Source organism: Stomoxys calcitrans, chromosome 1 (genome assembly GCF_963082655.1).
Source record: "Stomoxys calcitrans chromosome 1, idStoCalc2.1, whole genome shotgun sequence".
Classification (NCBI taxonomy): Eukaryota; Metazoa; Arthropoda; class Insecta; order Diptera; family Muscidae; genus Stomoxys; species Stomoxys calcitrans.
The window spans coordinates 13,885,016-13,909,684 of NC_081552.1; the positions used below are offsets into that span (position 1 = coordinate 13,885,016).

Here is a 24,669-nt window from a genome sequence, read left to right on the forward strand (position 1 = left end):
AAAGAGAATACCTTATGGTATTCAATTATTTCAATAAGTCTCTAAGTTAAATATCTAAGCGATATGTCGAAATTTTGTTTTGATAATATATGTAAAAAAAAGCCTATATTTTTTGTATTGATTATTTTTTTTTTTTTTTTTGGGGGGGGGGGGTCTTGGGGTGTGTTTGCTGGTATTGTATGAAGGATTTAGGCAATGTTCTAAAATCGGGACCTGTTTCGCATATTTTTTTTTTTTTTTTTTGTAATTTCTCTGGAAGCTTCTAAAGTTTAAAACTACAGAATTGATTAATAAATTTGTTGGATTTTTTTTTTTTTTTTTTTTTTTTTTTTGTTTTAAAATCAAACTTTGATTTCTAGCGGCCTTTGAAGGGCATTTGGTTTTGTAATGATTCTACATTTACAATAGTTGTTTTTTTTTATTTAAGTTGTTGTTGCCTCTCTCGTTATTGGTTTTATAGGGATTTGCTTGGACTTTTTTTAGGGGTTTATTTTTCATAAAAACCTTTGGTTTACTAATTAAAGCTGTCCTTTTATTCAAAACTTTTACTAATTGTTTTTTTATTTGGGTTTCTAGGTTATAATTGTTATTTATTATTTTATACCGCTTAATTATGTATATATATGATATAAACAAAATTTTTTTTTATTTAAAGAAAACAAAAAAAAAATATGGAAAGGGCAAAAAAAAGAAGATCATTAAAATTATCGGGCAAATGTCTCAAATATTGAAATATGCGTTCATTCTTGAAAATCCATTTGCTCTCAACAAAGAGATCGGTAATGTAATTTACTCAGACCCACCTTGCGTATGATTACCGCAAATTCATTCATAAAAACCATACGCCCCTATGTACCACCTAGACTAGAAACAGATAGACTAGACCTTGAAAACACTTTGAAAAACTCGGTGTCTTAGTGTGCGGTGAGCAATGTATAAAGCGATAGACTAAGCTGCAACAATAAGTTTCCGTTGAAGGTACAATAAGGTCTCAAACAACCTCATGTGGTGCTCAAACTTAAAAATTGTTGGCACTCAGACGAATTATTTGTAAAAATTCGGCAAAACATAAAGATAAACTAATTTGTAATTAAAAAAAAATGCTATAATTATTTCTTAAGATAATAGGAAACTGTAGTTTTTTTTTCAAACAATTTTAATATAAATTTACCAAACAAAATAAATATCAATCAATAACAAATGTCTTAAAGGCTGCATCGAACAATTTTTACTTTTCAAAAATTAATATTTTTCTTTTTATTGAAAATGTTTACGAAATACGGATCAACATAAGACGGACTTGAAATAAATAAAATCACAAAAATTTACTAAATTTTGTTAGTTTTAAACCGTTGAAAATATTTTCACCTCAAACTTAAATTTTGTGTAAATTCTTTCTTATCTAAGCAAAATATTTACATTACATAATAATCAGTACATATTTACATCACACCAAGTATAAATTAGATTGTTTTAATTAAATTAACATCACAAATGCCTTAAAAATAATAAATGTAATAAATTTTTTAATTTTTCAAAACAATTAAACGAAAATTTTTTACATTTAACTTTGATGAGAAACTAAGATCAGCTTAATTATTTGTCATTTGATAACGTGCTAAATCTAATAAATGTTCATAAAGGAAGTCTTCGTGTGGCGTCAGGCCAATCATAATCCAGCCACATATGGCTCCAATGCTGCGGGTCACCGACAGGCTGCTCCATATGGATATTATGTTGTTGGTTAACTGGAAAAGAAAAAAATTTGATTAATTTAAGAAAAATAATGTAAATTAATCTGTTACAAACGCATCAAGTTCGGACGTACCCAACCTTGAATACCGATCAACATGGATATATTAAATATCTTTTTTTTATTATAGCTCTACTATGTCCATATTAGGTAGACGCAAACTTCACACAATCGGTTAATAAATGAAGGGTTTTGAGTGTAAGACGCTCAATCGGCAGATCAGACAATACAGCAACAATATGCTTATACCGTCTGATTTGGACCATAATCGGTCCGGATATCAGTTGGCCAAGTGCAACTCACTATTCCAAATTACGTGTATAAGACCCCAATTCGGCAGATCGGTCTATATGACAAACTGTACTCGGTTCAGATATCAAGTGACACAACCACTAATTGTTATCTGTCCATCCGTCGGCCTGTCTGTCTAAAGCACGTAAACTTTGGTAGGAATAAAGCTAGACGCTTAAAACTTTGCACAAACATTAACTATAAGTGTTAATGGGCCAGATCGAACCTTGTTTTGATAAAGCTACCATAAAAACTGATCTGCCGATCTGACGTAATGAGCCTCTATATGGTGCAATTATTTACCCATATGGCTGACATTTTGTAATATGATGAGGTTCCGAATCTGTCTAAAACCTGATAAAGCTCTCATATAAACCGATATCAACATGTCACTTCTTGGGAATCTAAATAGCGTAATTCTTATCCGATTTTGCTGAAATTTTGCACTATAGCTGTCAACATACATGTCAAGTATTATCTGAATCGGTCTAGAACATGATATAAGTTGGGCTAGGTTGAAAAGAGGGTGCGGATATTAATCCGCCACTATGGAAATGCACCTAAGCCAGCAGCTTTTTGTACGCTCTAAATACTAAAAAGTAACCTCAAAAAAAATCTTAGGTAGGAATTCCGTTCGATCCATCCGTGCAATATTAGGGTTCCGTCAAACTAAAACTGTGCCGCTGGCAGTAATGCCTTTGACTCGACCTCAAGTGCCGTCTTATGTATCCGATTGGACACCTCTTCCATTCCGTCCAGATTTCCAATCGTCGCCTCGATTATACCGCGAGGGTGTGAGCTGCTGCTATCCTCAATAGTCTCCAGTGACCTATTGGGCGTGGTCCTCATTGCTCCGCCTAAGCCAAGACAACCTGTTGTAGTTTCCTTACATTGCACTTTTTCTCCTTCGCGGTCCACCAAACTACTGAGGCATAAGTGAGTATTGGTTTAATCACGCTTCTGTAGAGCCAGTGGACTATCCTCGGATTCAGGCCCCACTTCGAGTCTACGGCCCGTTTATATACTGTCCCACATCTGTAAGCCTTTTCAGAACGCTTCTGAAGGTGACACTTCCAATGAAGTTTCCTGTTCAAGATCACACCTAAGTGGTTGTCTTAGTCAGATAACAAAATCGTTCTATTAGGGAAACGAGGTGCGTCAATTTGACCCACTTTCGTCATTCTCGTGAACAGACAGATTTCATTCTTTTCTGGGTTAACATTGAGACCCCTGTACCTAGCCCAGTCGTATGCCAATAATATAACATCGTCTGCATAGCAGACGTAGTCAAATCCCTCCTCAGTCCGTATCCGTAATAGGTTATCTATGGTGGTCACCTATAGCAGTGGCGATTATATATCTCCCTGTGCCACTTTCCCCCTTATATTTATTTAATGGGATCCACAATTTATCCACCTGTTCCTTAGCATATGGTTTATCCAGTCTCTAAGGACCCCGTCCACCCAGTTCTGGTCTAAGTATTGGATCAGAGTTTCGTTCCGCAGATTGTTGAAAGCCCTACAGCCAATGTGTACTTCTTGGCATCAAAAGATTCTTCTCCACCTTGCCTCCTGCCAGGCTTTCGGAATATATGGAAGTCCTAGGCACGCTGTGAAAATAGTGGCCAGATAGTCGGCCTCCTTTAGTAGTAACGCCGGAAATATTCCATCAGATCCGGGTGACTTAAATGGTTTAAAGCTCCTCAAGGCTTCCTTTAAACATTGTTACGATTCATCCATGACACTTGAATTAAGACAATATGAACCATGCCCCTGCTGAATTTCTTCATCAGAGCGTGTGTAGCTGTCTCGCTCCGGTGGAGGTTTATGTAGATGACCTCAATCATTGGTCCTCCAGTAAATCTTGGGAGTGGCCAATAGTTTTATCGTCGGCTCCCTATTCGTTAGGCTGCATTGAGACTCATGTCGCTGCTCTGTCTAATCTTTCAATATTACGAGCTTTACTTATCCCAGTCTTCCGAATCTTAAAGTCGGTGATGGGTTCGTCGTCGGGTCCCAGTTTGTTAGGCTGTGTTGGGTCTCTTGCCACTACACTGCCTGATATTTTTGTATTAGGATCTTTGGTTATCCTAGTCTTTCCAATATTGATTGTCTCAACGTTAGCCCCTGTTCGTTGGGCGGTATTAAGTCACCTGTCACTGCATGGCTTGAAGTCTCAATATGAGGATTTCTGCCCCTCCTAGTCTTCACAATATTGAAAAAGACACCCTTACCCCCGTAGTGCGTCATGCCCTTAGTCTTAGCCGAACTTGTCACTGATATTAGATCAATGCCCACCATAAGGAGAGTTCCTTCCTCCTTCATCTCTCGTGGAGGACCTCCCACTTCTCCACTTAGAACATAGCACATTTATACTTGTTTTTTATTTTTTCTCTGTCCGATCTTACCATTTCATCTTGCGTTAACGTCACATTCATGTTGCTCGAATAGTATAGCCTCTCATCAATATTGTCCGAGCATATGGTCAGTATTATTGTTGCTATGTAAATCATTGCTATTATCAACCAACGAAACGAAATTAACTCTGAGGCATTCGATAAATTCCAACGACATATGTCCATTCTAAAAGTAGAAAAAAAAAACAAAGAAGACAAAAGACATTATTAATAAAATATAAATTCGATATGGCTTTGATCATAGATGTAACAGTAACCACCAACATAGGATGGGGGTATACTAATCTAGTCATTCTGTTTGTAACACCTCGAAATATTGATCTAGGACTCCATATAATATATATATATATATATATATATATATATTTTTGATCGTCTCGAAATTCTGATTCGAACTAGCCATGTCCGTCCGTCTGTCGTAATCATGATAGCGGTCTAACGCGTAGAGCTAGCCGCTTGATTGCTGATTTGGCTGAAATTTTTGCACATAGCGTTCTGTTATGACTTCCAGCAACTGTGGTAAATATGGCCGAAATCGATCTAGAACCTGATATGGCTCCCATATAAACCGATTTCCCGATTTGACTTCTTGAGCCACTGGAAGCCAACATTTTTGTCCGATTTATTTATGTTATCTGTTATGACTTCCAACAACTGCGCCAAGTACGGTTGAAATCGGTCATGAACCTGATATAGCTCCCATATAAACCGATCTCCCGATTTGACTTCTTGAGCCCCTGGAAGCCGCAATTCTTGTCCAATTTAAGTTAATTTAAATTTCTCCTACACCATGTCACTTGTAGCAGTAACAATAAAACAGCCACACAGCAAGAAAGACTGTCGTCATAAATATAGCAAAACCATTGCATACGTCGTGGAACATATTAAAAGCACATTTCAATTTTGTTAAAATACGAAACAAGACATTGAAATGTTTATTTTTAAAACGCAAACATCCTTACAATACCACACACACACACACACACCCACGCACCCATCCATATAAACCAGCGAGCACTTACAAGCATATCTCAACGCAAACGAATTTTCTGTAGCATACTTTTAGTATAATTAAAATTAGATAAATGCGAATAAACCTACACTTGGGCGAAGGATTTGTTATTTTCTATTTCTAACCTTCCTTTTCATTTACAAGTGTTTTGTGTATGTTTGTATACCCGTTTGTTTGGTGCGTGTGTTTTTATTTTTATTTTGCTTTTAAGGACAATTAATGCCTGAAGGCAAAGTTCGAGGCTGTGTTATATGAGTTTGTACTTCTTACTGTATATTAGTTGAATAAAAATTTACATTTAGCTGCAGGTGAATGGTAGGGACTTAAATTTAAAAATAAATTCAATTTGAATTAAAAACAGCCTTGTCTTATTATTAAGTGTAGACCAAATTGGAATGTTTGAATAAGCAAGAATTGTTCAAACAAAATATTCTTTACAAAACTTTTGCCTACTTTTAGTAGCAATATGCGTATATCAAGAATTTTATTTGAGAAACGAATTTTATAATACCTGGAAAGACAAAGCGTTATTATAAAATATTTTGGGTGCACTGTTTTTTTCCTTTACGGAATTAATTTTAAACCAATAAGGAAAGGCAAAAGTCGGGCGGGGTCGACTATATAATGCCCTAAACCACCTAGTCTACGTACTACTTTTATTATATAGAATTTATCTCCAAATCTAGTCAGACTTTAATTTTGCATACCTATTGAAGAATCGAATATAACCTTGCATGATTTTTTGACGGTAGGATAAAAATTGTGGATTTCTGCAACCCTCAAAGGTCATATCGGATAAAAAATATATATGGGAGCAATACCTAAATATGTGTCGATTTTGATGAAATTAGATTTTATTACTTTGCACACATACTAGGGCGTCAAATAGAACCCCTTGCACCCAATATTGTAGAGATCTGACCAAAATTGTGGCTTTACTGTCTTAAAAGACCATATCGGATGAATTATATGTATGGGAGCTATATCTCCAGCAGGACCGATTTAATGAAATTCTGAGCACGTATTGGGACGTGAAGTTAAACGTCTCATGGAAAGATCAGACCAAAATAATGGCAGCTACAGCATTGAAACTCCCTTTTGGACGAAAGATTTATATGGGAGCTATATCTATAGCTATCTATAAAATCTTGCACAAATATGAAAACGTCAAATAAAACATCTTACGCAAAGTTTTGTAAAAATCGAACCAAAAATGAGGTTTCTGCAGCCTTAAAACTCTATATCGGATGAAAGATATATCTTGAATCTATATCTAAATCTAAACCGATTTTTGTAAAATTTCGCACACGAATTTTGCGCGTCAAAAACCACCTCGTCCTAAAGCTTGATCAGATCGGACGAAACTTGTGGCTTCTTCAGCCTTAAAAGTCCATATCGGAATATATAAATAACAACAAAAAAGGCGTTAAGTTCGGCCGGGTCGAACCTTGGATACCCACCACCTCGGGTATATAAAGGGTGATTTTTTTGAGGTTAGGATTTTCATGCATTAGTATTTGACAGATCACGTGGGATTTCAGACATGGTGTCAAAGAGAAAGATCCTCAGTATGCTTTGACATTTCATCATGAATAGACTTACTAACGAGCAACGCTTGCAAATCATTGAATTTTATTACCAAAATCAGTGTTCGGTTCGAAATGTGTTCATTCACCGTAACGTTGCGTCCAACAGCATCTTTGAAAAAATACGGTCCAATGATTCCACCAGCGTACAAACCACACCAAACAGTGCATTTTTCGGGATGCATGGGCAGTTCTTGAACGGCTTCTGGTTGCTCTTCACTCCAAATGCGGCAATTTTGCTTATTTACGTAGCCATTCAACCAGAAATGAGCCTCATCGCTGAACAAAATTTGTCAAAATTTGAACACATTTCGAACCGAACACTGATTTTGGTAATAAAATTCAATGATTTGCAAGCGTTGCTCGTTAATAAGTCTATTCATGATGAAATGTCAAAGCATACTGAGCATCTTTCTCTTTGACACCATGTCTGAAATCCCACGTGATCTGTCAAATACTAATGCATGAAAATCCTAACCTCAAAAAAATCACCCTTTATATAAACCACCTTTCATCAAAGTTCGGTGAAAATTTCATACTTATGTCCCATATCAGTTACATCAAAATATGTTCCGATTTGGACCAAATACTAATAAGTACAGTAGCTATATTTAAAAATAAACCGATCTGAACCATATACGACATGGATGTTGATAAGCCTAACATGTATCAAATTTCAGTGAAATCGGATTATAAATGCGCCTTTTATGGGGCCAAGACTTTAATTCGAGATATAGGTCTACATTGCAGCTATATCCAAATCTGGACCGATTAGGGCCAAGTTGCACAAAAGACCCTAAATCGGAGGATCGGTCTATATGGCAGCTATATCCAAATCTGAACCGATCTGGGCCAAATTGAAGAAATATGTCGAAGGGCCTAAGACAACTCACTTTATGGCATTGGGTCTTATGACATTAATAATTTTTTATTTTCATTAAAGGTCCAAAATCATTTTCAAAAATGTCTTCGTGCCCAAATGACAATCATATCACCCAAAAGTGTGGCAAACTAACTAATATTGGCATCGTGTGGACGATATGGCATTTGTCGATTTCGGTGAATATGCTTTGGGTGCAATGACACTACGCCCGATCTGAGATATGGACTTCTTCAGCCTCTAGAGGGAGCAATTATTAGCCGATTTGGCTGCCATTTTTTACAATGGCTTTTCTTATGACCTTCAACATAGGTGTTCAATATGGTCTGAGTCGGTGTATAGCCTGATACAGCTCCCATATAAACCAATCTCTCGATTTTAGTTCTTGAGCTCCTAAAGGGCGTAATTCTTATCCGAATGGGCTCCAACATTCAATTTAATTATGGTCCGAATCGGATCAATAGCAGTGCAATTCGTATCCATTATCCTTGGTTTGTCTAAAAAGAGATAACGTAAAGCACTCCACAAATTCTTTCCATAGTGGAGAGAAATTTAGCACGCTTTTACTTGGTTCTAAACCGCTTGCTTAGTCTAAAGTGGCATATGTTTGCCAATATAGTCTTCGTTTTCTTTTTATACCCACCACCGAAGGATGGCGGTATATCCATTTTGTCATTCCATTTGCAACACAACGAAATATCCATTTCCGACCCTATAAAGTACATATATTTTTGATCAGCGTAAAAATCTAAGACGATCTAGCCATGCCCGGTCGTTGAAATCACGCTACAGAGATATTGAGCTGAAATTTTGCACAGCTTCTTTTTTTATTCATAAGCAGGTAAAGTTCGAAGATGGGCTATATCTTCATATAGCCTCCATATAGACCGATTTTTCTGAAATTTGGAACAGTGAGTTGTGTTAGGCCACACAACATCCTTCTTCAAGTTGGCTTAGATCGGTCCAGATTTGGATACAGCTGCCATATAGAGCGATCTCTCGATTTAAGGTTTTGGGGCCATAAAAGGCGCATTTATTGTCCGATTTCGGCGAAATTTGGGACAGTAAGTTGTGTTAGGCTCTTCGACATTTTTCTGCAACTTGGCCCAAAACGGACCAGATTTGGATCTAGCTGCCATATAGAGTGATATCTCGATTTGAAGTCTTGGCCACATCAAAGGCTCATTTATATTCCCATTTCACTTAAATTTGACACCGTGACTTATGTTAGGCTTTTCGACATCCGCGTGGTATATGGCTCAGATCGGTTTATTTTTAGATATAGCTACTAGAAAGATCAATATTTTGTTATAAACAATTGAACAATGACTTGTACTTATTAGTATTTGGTCCAAATCGAAACATATTTCTATATAGCTGCTAGGGGTCATAAGGTATGCATTTTTCCCCGGATTTGACAAAAGGTGGTTTATATATATACCCGATGTGGTGGGTATCCAAACTTAACGCCTTTTTACTTGTTAATTTTAATTTAATTAATTAATTTTTAATTTTCTTCAAATCTCTGTTGCTTTATGTGTTAGTTCATAAGAGAATAAAAACAAGAAGTCTAAATTCAATTTATAAAAAACAATAACAAAAAACATTCCTCAGCTTATAAGCGTAGGTGCACTTTTGTTTTTTTTTAACATCATATTTCTGATATTGGTTTAAGTTGAATTACTTTTTCAAGTGCGTGGGTTGTAGCAAATGCCACACAGACTATGGCCAAGGCGCTGTCTCTTTTTTTTATGTTACGACCCACTTCTTCTGCTTCTTGTTCTATTGGTATTATGTGTAGCTATTTTTTGCGGTTTGTGTGAGTGTGTTCCTTGGCAATTTATCATGTCTTGTTTGCTAGATCCTGAGGCCTGAATACTTTTGAGTGCAAGTAGTTGGTGTGAGACAGCGACGTAGGAGGTTTGCTCTCAATATATAAATATATATTATATCGTTAGCATCACTGCAAATGTCTTGCGAATAACATTTGACATTTTCAACTTTATTTTATGCACCCTGCCTTCCTAACTGCCATAGACATGTTCGCAACCATAAATGTGCTGTCGTCATCATCAAACTCATTGTCCTCTTCGTCGTGGTCGTCGTGGTCGTAGTCTTTAGCAACAAATCCAAAGTTGAAAACAATTTCATTTTTGGTATGTTATTCATTTTGGTTATTTTCTCTTTTGCGTTTATCTCCTTTGTGTTATTTATAGTTTTGAGTACCTCTATACAAAGGGTGATTTTTAGTTATTATCTTTTTGGCAACACTAGTTTTAACAGCTCACGCACGTTTCGTGTTTTATTTAACTGTTCAACATCTTCAGTTTGGCCTATAATTTAACCATGAATCCTCTTACAAACGAATAATGCTTGCAAATTATTTAATTTTATTATCAAAATGCGTGCTCTGTTAAGAAAGTTCATAGCGCGCTTCATTGTGTTCAGCTCATTTTTGGCTCAATGGGTACGTAAATAAGTAGAATTATTGATTTTGGATCAACCAGAAGCATGGCAAGAGCTACCAATGCATTGAGAAAAATCCACATATTGGTGCAGTTTATGGGCTGATGGCATCATTGGACCGTACTTCTGTGAATGTGAGATGATAACCAACTTTTTTTCTGCCCAAAATGCAAGTGCTTGACTTGTATGTGTAACAATGGTCTTATTGAGAGGTGAGTTCGGTGAACGTTTTATTTCGCTTTCGGAACCGGTCAGATTGTGGGATTTAATGCCTTTAGACTATTTTTTGTGGAACTATGTTAAGGCTCATGTCTGTATAGACAAGCCCGCTTCAATTGAAGCATTGGAAGACATCAGTGAAGCATTTGGATCATTTGAGGCTCAGTCACGGTCAACATTTGCATGAAATACTCTTCAAACATTAAATTATATGGACCTTACTATCGATTCAAGTGAATATTCATGCATTTTTCTGAATTTTATGTGTTTTCTTTTTTTTTTTAAAAAAAAACTTTCCTATAGCTCTTAAAAAATCACCCTTTATAAAATTGCTTAAAATAAAATATGACATTTAACTGTTGGCCGTTTGCCTTTTAGCAACCAACTACACATTGTCGTTTCAGTTTTTCTATATTTTTTTTTGGCAAAACTCTCTGTCATAAATCACCTTAAGTGCGTTGTGAGTATGCCAGTGAATCTGTTCTAAAGAGTATCCGGATTATATGAATACATGTACCCATTGCCATAATGAAAATGTCAAGAAAATGCAAGCGGCAAATGTCAAACAAAAACTTAATGTCATTCGCATATTTATGCTGTATTTATGATAAGAAGATTTAAGAAGAGTTTAGTGAGGGATTGTTTGTATAACAACTTAAATATTGCGTATTGTATGTCGAAAGCAGAGAACTGCATAAGACCCAATATTTGGCAGTCAGCAGTTCATAAATGTCTATTGAGTGCCAAATATTGAGTCTTTGCAGTTCTCTGATCCAAAGGCAAATTTTTATACCCTCCACCATAGGAGGGGGGGGTATACTTATTTCGTCATTCCGTTTGTAACTACTCGAAATATTCGTCTGAGACCCAATAAAGTATATATATTCTTGATCAGCGTACAAATCTAAGACGATCTAGACATGTCCGTCCGTCTGTCCTTCTGTCTGTTGAAATCACGCTACAGTCTTTAAAAATAGAGATATTGAGCTGAAATTTTGCACAGATTCTTTTTTTGTTCATAAGCTGGTTAAGTTCGAAGATGGGCTTTAACGGACTATATCTTGATATAGCCCCCATATAGACCGATCCGCCGATTTAGGGTCTTAGGCCAATAAAAGCCACATTTATTAACCGATTTTGCTGAAATTTGAGACAGTGAGTTGTGCTAGCCCCTTCGATATCTTTCTTCAATTTGGCTCAGATCGGTTCAGATTTGGATATAGCTGCCATAAAGACCGATCCTCCGATTTATGGTTTTGGGCCCATAAAATGTTCATTTATTGTCCGATGTCGCCAAAATTTAGGACAGTAAGTTAGGTTAAGGGCCTTGATATACTTCTGCAATATCGCACAGATCGGTCCAGATTTGGATGTAGCTGCCATATAGACCGATATCTCGATTTAAAGTCTTGGCCCAATAAAAGGCGCATTTATTGTCCGATTTCGCCGAAATTTGGGACAGTGCTTTGTATTAGGCTCTTCGACATTTTTATGCAACTTGTCCCAAATCGGTCCAGATTTGGATATAGCTGCAATGTAGAGCAATATCTCTATTTCAAGTCTTGGCCTCATAAAAGGCGCATTTATAATCCGATTTCACTGAAATTTGACACAGTGACTTATGTTAGGCTTTTCAACATCCGTGTCGTATATGGTTCAGATCGGTTTATTTTTAAATATAGCTACTGTACTTATTAGTATTTGGTCCAAATCGGAACATATTTTGATATAACTGATATGGGACATAAGGTATGAAATTTTAACCGAATTTTGATGAAAAGTGGTTTACATATATACCCGAACTTAACGCCTTTTTACTTGTTTTTATTTATAGAAATTTTATTAATATAACTCATACGTAGGTAGGCCACAATGTAATTTATTGGAGTAAAAGTCTCAGATTGAAAAAGTCTAAGAAGGATAAAAGTGCTTAAAACCGATTTAAGTTCGGCAAGGCCACCATGGATTGCATTTACCAAGTTCTTTGCAAGGGTTCGCTTTACTCAAAGATAATAAGTGGTCCAAACTGAAATACCTTGTATTTTGATATTTTACATCAATGTAGGTTGTTATTAATGTAGGCCGTTAGGGATTGCAAATGGGCCAAATCAGTTCTGATTTTATATATTGTAGCTCCCACATTTAGTGGTCATTCGCCTCGAACTCTTGGTCCCCTAGAAGCCCAATTTGGCTAAAATTTTGTGTATAGTGTTTTGCCATGACTTTCAACAACTGTGCCAAGGACGATCCAAATCAGTCCATAAACTTGCTCCAACATCCATGGTCAGTATGGCCAAAATCGGTCTATAACCTGATTTAGCTCCTACATAAACCGATCTCGAAATCAGTCTTCTACAGTCCCAAGAAGCTTTAATTTTTGCCTGATTTGTCAAAAATTTTTTCCTAAAGTATACATTTACCCTTCATCTAAGTTTATTTGTGTAACAACTTAGATGAGGGGAACATGTGGCCGAATTCCGTCTTAGTTTTTTTACCTTTCCCCATCTAACTTCGATGTTAACTCCATATAACACATCTTTATTTCCATTCCGATCATCTTCTTTGGCTTCATAAAGTCTGTTATTTTCTTAAACTAATCAAAACCGAAAAAAAGTACATACAAATGTCCTTCTAATTCAACTAATTGGTTAGGAAAGGTAATTTTTGTTACCTTTTAACATGCTAACAAGTCTATATATAAACTTATTCTTAATGACCAACTTAAAAGTAATAATGATAGCTCATGGAAATAAGAACTTCCCACAAACTTCAACATCAATTTAGTTCTAATACATTTTTTTTCATGAACAATTATTATAATTATTAAAATAAGAGAAAAACAAAAAAAAAAAGAGTGCTTAGTTCGGCCGGGCCGTATCTTGGGAACCCAATGCCATGGATTTTGCTAAAAATTTACACAAAATAAATTAAATTGAAGGCCAAACTTTTGGGAAACCAGCAAAAATTAAAGCTTCTTGGAACCGAACAAGGATGATCGAGAGACCGGTTTGCATGGGAGCAATATCAGGTTATAGAAATTTATACCCACTTTTGGGACGAAATTAGTGGTGGTCCACCCCTTCCCCAAAATACCCCCAAACAGGACTTATTTACTGACCAAGGGAATATGGGACTTAAATAAAAGGCATTTAAATGTAGAATACGAATCTGATATCCAAATATGGGACCTTTTCACCAAAAACATCCCCCAAAGGGGACAAATTTACGACCATAGCAATATGGGACACAAATGAAAGGTCTTTGGGAGTAAAACACGACTATGATATCAATATTCGGGAAAAGTGTCTATGGGGCCACGCCACCCCCACAAACCCCCACAACATCACCCAAATAGTAAGTATTTTCTGACTATTGCAATATGAGGCTCAAATAAGAGGGTTTTTAAAGTGGAACACGAATCCGAAATTTATTTTCAAGGCCATCTCACTGTGTGGCCGCCCATCCCCCAAAACACCCCCCGAGCCGGTCATTTTTGCCGACTATGGAAATATGGGGCTCAAATTAAAGATATGTGGGAGTAGACCCCGTATCTGATATCCACATTAGGGGCCAACTGTCTAGCGGACGTCCAACCACCATAACAACCCCCAAAAAGGACGTATTTTCTCACCAAGACAATTTGGGTCCTAAAGAGCGTGGAGCTAAATATTTATAGTTTTTGGGCCAATACCCCAAACCGGAAATATTTGCTGACTTTTGCAATAAAGAGTTTAAATGAGATTAGAAAACGAATTTGATATCTAATTTTGAGGGCAATGGCAATATGGGGTTCAAATAAATGATAAATAGATATATGAGAATAGAGCACATTGCTGATATATTTTCCGGGCTGAGTGTTTGAAGGACCATCCAAATCCACAAAACACCCCTAAATCGGGCATATTTACCGACCATGTCAATGTGGAGTTTAAATGAAAGGTATTGGGGGGTAGAGCAAGAATTGATACCCACTTTCGGGACCAATTTTCTGGCGATCTACCACTTTCCCAAAATACCCCACAAACAGCAATTTTTTAGTGAACATCGCAATATGGGGCTCAAATAAAGTTATTTGGGAGTAGAATACGAATTTGATATCCAAATTTAGGACCATATGTTTAGGGCATCATCCCTTCCCCAAAAAAACACCCCCCAACGTGTAAAAATTTTTCGACCACGGCAATATGTGGCTCAAATGAAAGGTATTTGAGATTAGAAAACGAATTTGATAACCTATTTTGGGGCCATGTATTTGGGGGACGCCTCATCCTGTAAACTCCTCTTAAGCCAATGGCAATATGGGGTTTAAATAAATGGTATTTGAAAGAAGACCACGATGCTGATATTTTTTCAGAACCAAGTATTTTGGGGAAACAACCCTAAATCAGACAACTTGAGAATATCGGGCTGAAATAAAGTATTTTAAGAATGGAGTACACCTTATATGCAAACTTAAATTCGTAGACCAATGCGATTTAGATAAAGACACTTATATTGTATAACTTTTTAGCCAAGCGATATACTATTTTCGTAGCATGGTATTTCACTAAAAGCTCTTTAATTGTCGAAAATAAATATTATTAATTATTATATAACCTAATAAAGCTGCCATATAAACCGATCTCCCGAATACATTTCTTGAGCTGCTAGAGGGCGCAATTGTAATCAGATTTAGCTGAAATTTTGCACATGTCATTGAGTAATGACTTCCAACAACTGTGCCAATTATGGTCCAAATAAATCCATAACCTGATATAGCCGCCTTATAAACTGATCTCCTGATTAGACTTCTTGAGCTTCTAGAGTGCGCAATTCCATATTCTTCATATAAACCGATTTTCCAACTTGACACTATGAGCAACTGGAGGGTGCAATTTTTACTTGATTCGCCTGAAATTTTAAAGGTGGTATTTTTCTATGACTTCTAACAGCCATGGCAAGTACGGTCTATATCGATCAATAACTTGATGTTGCTCATATACATATATGTTGAAAAAGATATTCAAAGAAATTGGCAAATGCGATGCATGGTGGAGTGTATATGACTGACCTGACCCCTTTGACAGAGTTTAAATTTGAAAACTAGTACGTTGGTTAGGATTGTAAATGGGCAATATCGGTCGATGCTTTGATATAGCTGCCATATAAACCGATCCTGGATCTTGACTTCTGGAGCCAATAGAGAGAGCATTTATTATGAACTTCCAACAGCTGTGCCAATTATGCTCATTACCTGATATATACCTCCCATATAAACCGATCTCGGATCTAGACTTCTTGTGCCGCTAGAGGAGGCAATTATTATCCAATTTGGCTGAAAGCATGCACGAAGTGGTTTCATTTGATTTCCAATAACCGTGCCAAGTATGGTCTAAATCGGTTCATAACCTGGTACACCTCCCATATAAACCGATCTCCCGATTGTACTTCATGAACCTCTACATGGCGTAATTCGCATCCAATTTGGCTTAAATCTTCCACAACGACTTCTTCTATGACCTTAAATATACATGTTAAATATGGTCTGAAGCGGTCCATAGATTGATACAGCTCCCATATAAACCGATACCCCGATTATAATTCATGAGCCTCCAAAGGACGCAATTATAATCCGATTTGGCTGAAATTTTTCATAATGACCTCCACATTGGTTTCCAATAGCCAAACCTAGTATGGCCCCAATCGATTCATAACTTGGTTTAGCTCCTATAACATAGCAATTCTTATCCATTATCCTTTGTTTGCCTTTAATGAGATATCGGGCAAAGAACTTGACAAATGCGGTCTACGGTGGAGGGTATATAAGATTCGGCACGGCCGAACTTAGCACGCTTTTACTTGTTATACAATAGATATTTAATATTGTAGTTGTTAAGCATTTTAGAGCACTATATTAGGCCTCTTATTAAATAACAATTCAAAGCATATTTCTAGGGGTCAGAAGGCTTAAATTAATTTGAACCTTTCATTTTGAATTTTTTTGGTAAGAGATTTTATTCTTAGCTAACAGCTTCCGTTTTCCTTCAACAAAAACAAAAAGAAAACACCTAGAAAAACCATTTATTTAAGCTAATCACGTGAAAATGCTTTCACGTCGAGGTATATAAATTTAGCATGATGGTATCTAAAACCATAGGAATTTTTTCTTTCAATTTATTGACTAATAGCTTTAAATGGTGCTAAGCAAAAAAATCTTAGTTTGAGGTCAATGTGTTATTAAATCGAAAGTGTACAAGAAATCCCTCATAGTATAGAAATGTCGACGATAGATAATGAAAAAGTATGAAAAAAACATGACTCTTGAACACGCTAAGGTCAGTTTGAGGGACGGGGACTAGGCCAAAAACAAAGTCGCATAAATTAAATGCTACCCTCTAGAAGAGCCTATGAATGGCCTCAATTTCATGGCGATGGGAAAGGAAGGTTAACAATTTTGTATTGCTGTTTTTTACTCACCTATCCAATACAGACACCATGCACACTATGGCCAAACAATAGAAAGTGTTGATATAGCAATTGGCAAAGGAAGCATATTCCATTCTCACTACACTACTGGACGCAGGAGGTATTATAGTCGACCCCGTCGCCAAGTCATCATTCAAATTTAAAGTTTCCATAGTTGCGGCAGGACCTTCGCCTAATTGGGTAGATGTTGTCTCGCCTGCAAGACTTAGAACTTTGGACCATTCCAGGGGATGGGTGCTGAGAACAAAGAGTAGATGGGCCAATGCTAGGCCAGCTAGCAGGCCATGACATATATTAGAGAGTAATAGCCAAATTCGTTGAGTCAAGCAGGCCAATTGTATGTTGCTGGTAATTTCGTGCCTAAAAGGGAGAAGAAGAAGAAAAACCAAACAAATGAGCTAGATTAACTCAAACAATCAATAAAATACAAGTTTATCTGAATAAATTTAATTTAATCCGTCAAAAAGTATCCCTCCTTCAACCTCCTCTTTCGACAATTTCCCTAGGCCTAATTAACCTTCCAAAAATAGCTTAGCTAACGTCTGCTCGTGTTTTTATTTTGTAGCCTCCACGATTTTGTTTTTTTTTTATCTCTTTCTTGTTCGACATTGTAATAATGCCTAACCATTAACAAAAACAAATTGTAAGCTAAAAATAACTTCGTTTTGTATTAAGGCTTACTTTTATTATTATTGTTGTTGCCTTCTTTGTTACAAATCTACCGAGGCATTTGCTGGCAAAGTCAAGTCCTTGCCGCTTCTTTAGCCTCATTTCTTGCAACAACATTGGCAAAAATGTTTCGTCCTTCAAAGTTCTTTCACGTCCTTAACGTCATTTGGGATTTCTCTCTCTCTCTCTTTTTTGAGCATATGTTTCGCAAAGTTTGTTGTCCCTAACGACATTGGGGAATGGCATTGTAGTAACTTCATGAGAAGGCGGCAAGTAGAATGGGTTGAGACAAAAGCTAAGATTCTTGTGGTCAAACTGTGGTATTTGAATCAATAGAAAGAGGGCCTCAAAATCAAACCCAAGTCGAAGAATGATTACAAAACAGAAAAGATTTTTTGTTGACAGAAAAAAGGTTCTTGTGAGAACATACCCAAAACACTCGTAACGGTTATCCGAGCTCGCTAAAAACTCAGCTACCGGGGCCCTTCAAATTTTGCATACGAAAACATTAATCAAATTTTCAACAATTTCTAGAAATGTAAAACCCGATTTGAAACACTGAGTTGCCTATCGGTACCCAAACCCTGTATGATCTACAACGACATTGTTTTGTTATAACTGTCATATAGCCCGATCTGCCGACAAAGGGTTTTAAGCCTACAAAAAACGCATTTATTAACCGATTTCGCTGATGCTGGAATTTGGGACAGTGAGTTGTGTTAGGCCAGCCGACATCCCACTTCAATTTGGCTCAGATCGGTTCAGGTTTGAATATATTTAGCTGCCATATAGACTGATCTCGATATTTAAGGTTTTGGACCCCTAAAAGGCGCATTTATTGTCCGATTTCGCCGAAATTTGAGACAGTGAGTAAGGTTAAGCCTCTCAACATACCTTTGCAATGTGGCACAGATCGGTCCAGATTTGGATATAGCTGTCATATAGACCCATCTCTCGATTTAAGGTTTTGGGACGATAAAAGGCGCATTTATTCTCCGATGTCGTCGAAATTTGGGACAGCGAGTTGTTAGGCCCTTCGACATGCTTCTTCAATTTGGCTCCGATCGGTTCAGATTTGAATGTAGCTGCCGCATAGACCGATCTCTCGATTTAAGGTTCTGGGCCCATAAAAGGCGCATTTATTCTCCGATGTCGCCGAAATTTGGGGCAGTGAGTTAAGTTGAGACCCCCGACATATTTCTGCAATTTGGCCTAGATCGATCAAGATTTACATATAGCTGTCATATAGACCGGAGGCCACCGTAGCGCAGTGGTTAGCATGTCCGCCTATGACGCTGAACGCCTGGGTTCGAATCCTGGCGAGACCATCAGATAAAAAATTTTTCAGCGGTAGTTTTCCCCTCCTAATGCTGGCAACATTTGTGAGGTACTATGTGATGTAAAACTTCTCTCTAAAGAGACGTCGCACTGCGGCAAGCTGTTCGGACTCGGCTATAAAAGGGAGCCCCTTATCATTGAGCTTGAGCTTATCATTAAGCTTAAACTTGAATCGGACAGCACTCAGTGATATGTGAAAAGTTTGCACCTGTTCCTTAGTGAGGAACAGGATGAGTGTTCATGGGAAAAATGAGCAATTTGCAATTTTTGCCATGTGGACCGATCTCTCGATTTAAGGTTTTGGGCCCATAAGAGGCGCATTTATTGCCCGATGTGGCCAAAATTTGGGACAGTGAATTATGTTAGGCCCTTCGACATTCTTTTCAATTTGGCCCAGATCGGTTTAGATTTTGATATAGCTGCTATATATACCGATCTCTCGATTTAAGGTTTCGGGCCCATAAAAGGCGCATTTATTGTCCGATGTGGCCGAAATTTGGGACAGTGAGTTGTGTTAGGCTCTTCGACATTTTTCTTCAACTTATTCCAAATCGGTCCAGATTTGGATATAGCTGACCGATATCTCGATTGAAAGTCTTGGCATCATAAAAGGCGCATTTATAATCCGATTTCGCTGATATTTGACACATTGACTTATGTTAGGCTTTTTGACATCCGTGTCGTATATGGTTTAGATCGGTTTATTTTTAGATATAGCTACTAAAACAAAAACAATATTTTGTTGTATACAATTGATATATATAGCTGCTAAGGCGCATAAGGTAAGCATTTTTCACCGGATTTTGACGAAAGGTGGTTTACATATATACCCGAGGCGGTGGGTATCCAAAGTTCTGCCCGGCCGAACTTTGTAAATATTTTAGGTTATCGTTTTCCTATTTTTTCTCAATGTTCATATGTTTTGCAAAAACCCTCTATTTTTTGTAATAAATGCTTCATTGTTCCCTTTACAGTCATTTAGTTTGCTAAAGCCTACCTTAGCTATGTTTTTTTCCATAAGCTAATGACTGCAGCATCTCAATATACTTCTAGGAATTATATTTCAATACTACACCAGTCACAACGATTTCATGGCAAATGGTTATGCATCATTTGTTTTCCATACATACCACTTGCCGTCCCATGATATCATAGTTATGATGTTGCAATAACAGAAACAAATATTGCCAAAACATCCCTAGCTGGGATATATTTTATTTTATTTTATTTTATTTTATTTTATTTTATTTTATTTTATTTTATTTTATTTTATTTTATTTTATTTTATTTTATTTTATTTTATTTTATTTTATTTTATTTTATTTTATTTTATTTTATTTTATTTTATTTTATTTTATTTTATTTTATTTTATTTTATTTTATTTTATTTTATTTTATTTTATTTTATTTTATTTTATTTTATTTTATTTTATTTTATTTTATTTTATTTTATTTTATTTTATTTTATACTATTTTATTTTATTTTATTTTATTTTATTTTATTTTATTTTATTTTATTTTATTTTATTTTATTTTATTTTATTTTATTTTATTTTATTTTATTTTATTTTATTTTATTTTATTTTATTTTATTTTATTTTATTTTATTTTATTTTATTTTATTTTATTTTATTTTATTTTATTTTATACTATTTTATTTTATTTTATTATATTTTATTTGTTTATTTTTATAAATATATATTTACTTTATTGCCCACTTCAAAAACTTTCCCTTCAAGAATTTGTTAAAAAAAAGAGGAAACATAAAAGTAATGTGAGTTTTGCGTGAGTTGAGCAGCAGAACAAATCCACTTTGGGTAGTGGATTTTGAATGTCATGACATTTAAATGAGAATAGCATTTAAAGGCCACCACCCACCCAAATGTGTTACCGTAAGCTACAAATACAAAATCCACAGAAGAACAAGAAGAAAGCAAACATGGACCCCAATTTAAGTAGATAAAGGAAATTCCCCAAATACTCAAACCAATGACAATAAAAGCGACAACAACTATTAACAAAATTTTGAGGAATAATAAAGGTGACGTGGTGAAAGACATGCAAAAGAAGAGAGTAAGAGGTAAAAGTAGAGAGATTTGGAGAGAACACTAAATAATTCTGTTCAGCTATAACGCATGCAATAAGGAAATAAAAACAAACAAAGAAAAACAAAAAGTTTTTCAACACACTTAAGCTCTCTCTCTCTCTCCTTTCTCTCTCTCTCCGTTCTCTCTCTCTTACTCTCACCCTCATTGTATCACTGTCATGGTAAAATTTCACCTTATCTCTGTACTCACCCATAATATTCACCATCAAGCAAACAACGCGTATCACCATAACTACCACTTGCGCGCAATGCAAAGCCGGCACCAGCCGAGCCAATTCCACCACCACTGCCATCACCGCCCCCGCCTGCTGTGCTGGCTACACCACTGCCGCGACTGAGACAGCCGTCATGGAGCAGGTCAGCTCCACTGCCTGCAGTGGAGCCAATGCGACCACTCATACCACCGGAACGCATAAACGAGTGTTTATAGTAGCAGTGCTCAACTGGTCGATATCCTGATGACGTCTGCATGAACATTTTGTCAATGTGCGCGGGCGTATCATCTGTGGGTGAGACGACCGGTGTGAATGGATTGTAAATCTCTTCACCTTCGGCTGGTATAATGTCATCGGAAAGCTCTTTCAGTAAGGATGTTAAGCCACTTGCTGCATAGAATTTACCTGTAAAATTAAAAACACAAAAATTATGTTTAATGCCATAGAAGGAAAATGTTTTTTTTTAAATACACTCAGAGGTTAAGTAATACATTTTAAGTTTGTTTTTAAAACCCTCAAGTGCCTGCAAACCCTTAACATTTTGCCTTAAAATTAAATTTCTCTGAAGATGCCCTCATCCAAACACTCACCCACTTCCAGACATCTAACAAGAAAGCTTTTCTTTGTTTACTCCTCCTAAACCCACCGATCAAAAAAAAATGCTTTTATTTGTTATTCCCATTAACTTGGTTCTAAAAATAGATTTCCTTTTAGGTCCCCACACACCCACTCAGCCACACACACACTTTCACATCCACGTACAGAGTAAAAACTTTTTGGGACATTTAAGCAAACCTACGTTTATGTCGACATCCCATGAAGACTTTAGCAGGTGTTTTAAAATATTTAAAATGTTTTTCCACTTAAAGTGAGACCAAGTCCTTTTGTGGCATTCCCAAGTTTTTCTTTTTATACCCTCCACCATAAGATGGGGGGTATACTAATTTCGTCATTCTGTTTGTAACTACTCGAAATATTCGTCTGAGACCCCATAAAGTATATATATTCTTGATCGTCGTGACATTTTATGTCGATCTAGCCATGTCCGTCCGTCTGTCCGTCCGTCCGTCCGTCCGTCCGTCCGTCCGTCTGTCTGTCGAAAGCACGCTAACTTCCGAAGGAGTAAAGCTAGCCGCTTGAAATTTTGCACAAATACTTCTTATTAGTGTAGGTCGGTTGGTATTGTAAATGGGCCATATCGGTCCATGTTTTGATATAGCTGCCATATAAACCGATCTTGGGTCTTGACTTCTTGAGCCTGTAGAGTGCGCAATTCTTATCCGATTGGAACGAAATTTTGCATGACGTGTTTTGCTATGATATCCAACAACTGTGCCAAGTATGGTTCAAATCGGTCCATAACCTGATATAGCTGCCATATAAACCGATCTTGGGTCTTGACTTCTTGAGCCTCTAGAGTGCGCAATTCTTATCCGATTGGAATGAAATTTTGCACGACGTGTTTTCTTATTATATCCAATAACAGTGCCAAGTATGGTTCAAATCGGTCCATAACCTGATATAGCTACCATATAAACCGATCTTGGGTCTTGACTTCTTGAGCCTCTAGAGTGCGCAATTGTTATCCGATTGGAATGGAATTTCGCACGACGTGTTTTGTTATGATACCCAACAACTGTGCCAAGTATGGTTCAAATCGGTCCATAACCTGATATAGCTACCATATAAACCGATCTTGGGTCTTGACTTCTTGACCCTCTAGAGGGCACAATTCTTATCCGATTTGAATGAATTTTTGCACGAAGTATTTCGTTATGATATCCAACAACTGTGCCAAGTATTGTTCAAATCGGTTCATAAACTGATATAGCTGTCATATAAACAGATCTGGGGATTTGATTTCTTGAGCTTCTAGAGGCCGCAATTCCTATCCGATTTGGCTGAAATTTTGCATGACGAATTTTATTTTTACTTTCAACAACTGGGTCAAATAAGGTTCAAATCGGTTCATAACCTGATATAGCTGCCATATAAACCGATCTGGGATCTTGACTTCTTGACCCCTAGAGGTCGCAATTATTATCCGATATGCCTGAAATTTTGTACGATGGATCCTCTCATGACCATCAACAAACGTGTTTATTATGGTCTGAATCGGTCTATAGCCCGATACAGATCCCATATAAATCGTTCTCTCTATTTTACTTCGTGAGCCCCAATGGGCGCAATTCTTAAACGAATTGGCTGAAATTTTACACAGGCCTCCAACATATAATTTAATTGTGGTCCGAACCGGACCATATCTTGATATCGTTTTAATAGCAGAGTAACTCTTTTCTTATATCCTTTTTTGCCTAAGAAGAGATGCCGGGAAAAGAACTTGACAAATGCGATCCATGGTGGAGGGTATATAAGATTCGGCCCGGCCGAACTTAGCACGCTTTTACTTGTTTTTTCTTAGAAGTGAAAAGTAAATTTTAATCAAAAAGCTTTTGGCTTCAAATGAAAGCGGTTTGATATATGTACTCCTGTAAATTTTGAAGTTTTAAGATATCTGCATGGTAGTGTCAAAATGTCTGCTTAAGTTAGTAAAACTTTGTGGACTAGACATTGTTTTGTCTGCAGTTTCTTAGAAACAGTAAAGTCCAAGCAAAATCTTTGTTAAAGTCGTTAAAAAGGAAGGAAGGACGGATGGAAGGAAGGAAGGATGGAAGGAAGGATGGAAGGAAGGAAGGATGGAAGGAAGGATGGAAGGAAGGATGGAAGGAAGGATGGAAGGAAGGATGGAAGGAAGGATGGAAGGAAGGATGGAAGGAAGGATGGAAGGATGGAAGGATGGAAGGATGGAAGGAAGGATGGAAGGAAGGATGGAAGGAAGGATGGAAGGAAGGATGGAAGGATGGAAGGAAGGATGGAAGGAAGGATGGAAGGAAGGAAGGAAGGATGGAAGGAAGGATGGAAGGAAGGATGGAAGGAAGGATGGAAGGAAGGATGGAAGGAAGGATGGAAGGAAGGATGGAAGGAAGGATGGAAGGAAGGATGGAAGGAAGGATGGAAGGAAGGATGGAAGGAAGGATGGAAGGAAGGATGGAAGGAAGGATGGAAGGAAGGATGGAAGGAAGGATGGAAGGAAGGATGGAAGGAAGGATGGAAGGAAGGATGGAAGGAAGGATGGAAGGAAGGATGGAAGGAAGGATGGAAGGAAGGATGGAAGGAAGGATGGAAGGAAGGATGGAAGGAAGGATGGAAGGAAAGATGGAAGGAAGGATGGAAGGAAGGATGGAAGGAAGG

The 24,669-nt window shown here is 36.9% G+C and overlaps 1 protein-coding gene across 2 annotated transcripts in view; it reads right to left on the minus strand.

Moving 5' to 3' along the window:
- Nucleotides 1–316: 316 nt before the first annotated feature.
- The window catches only part of LOC106095079 (uncharacterized), a 44,955-nt gene continuing 20,602 nt past the window's right edge, over nt 317–24,669 (minus strand). For both annotated transcript variants that reach the window (XM_059371018.1, XM_059371019.1), the window contains exons 3-6: nt 21,393–21,822; nt 17,080–17,448; nt 4,452–4,626; nt 317–1,748 (exon numbers count right to left, since the gene is read on the minus strand). In XM_059371018.1, the coding sequence (XP_059227001.1) occupies nt 1,593–1,748; nt 4,452–4,626; nt 17,080–17,448; nt 21,393–21,822 (1,130 nt within the window). In that variant the 3' untranslated portion in view covers nt 317–1,592. The remainder of the gene's footprint in view (nt 1,749–4,451; nt 4,627–17,079; nt 17,449–21,392; nt 21,823–24,669) is intronic.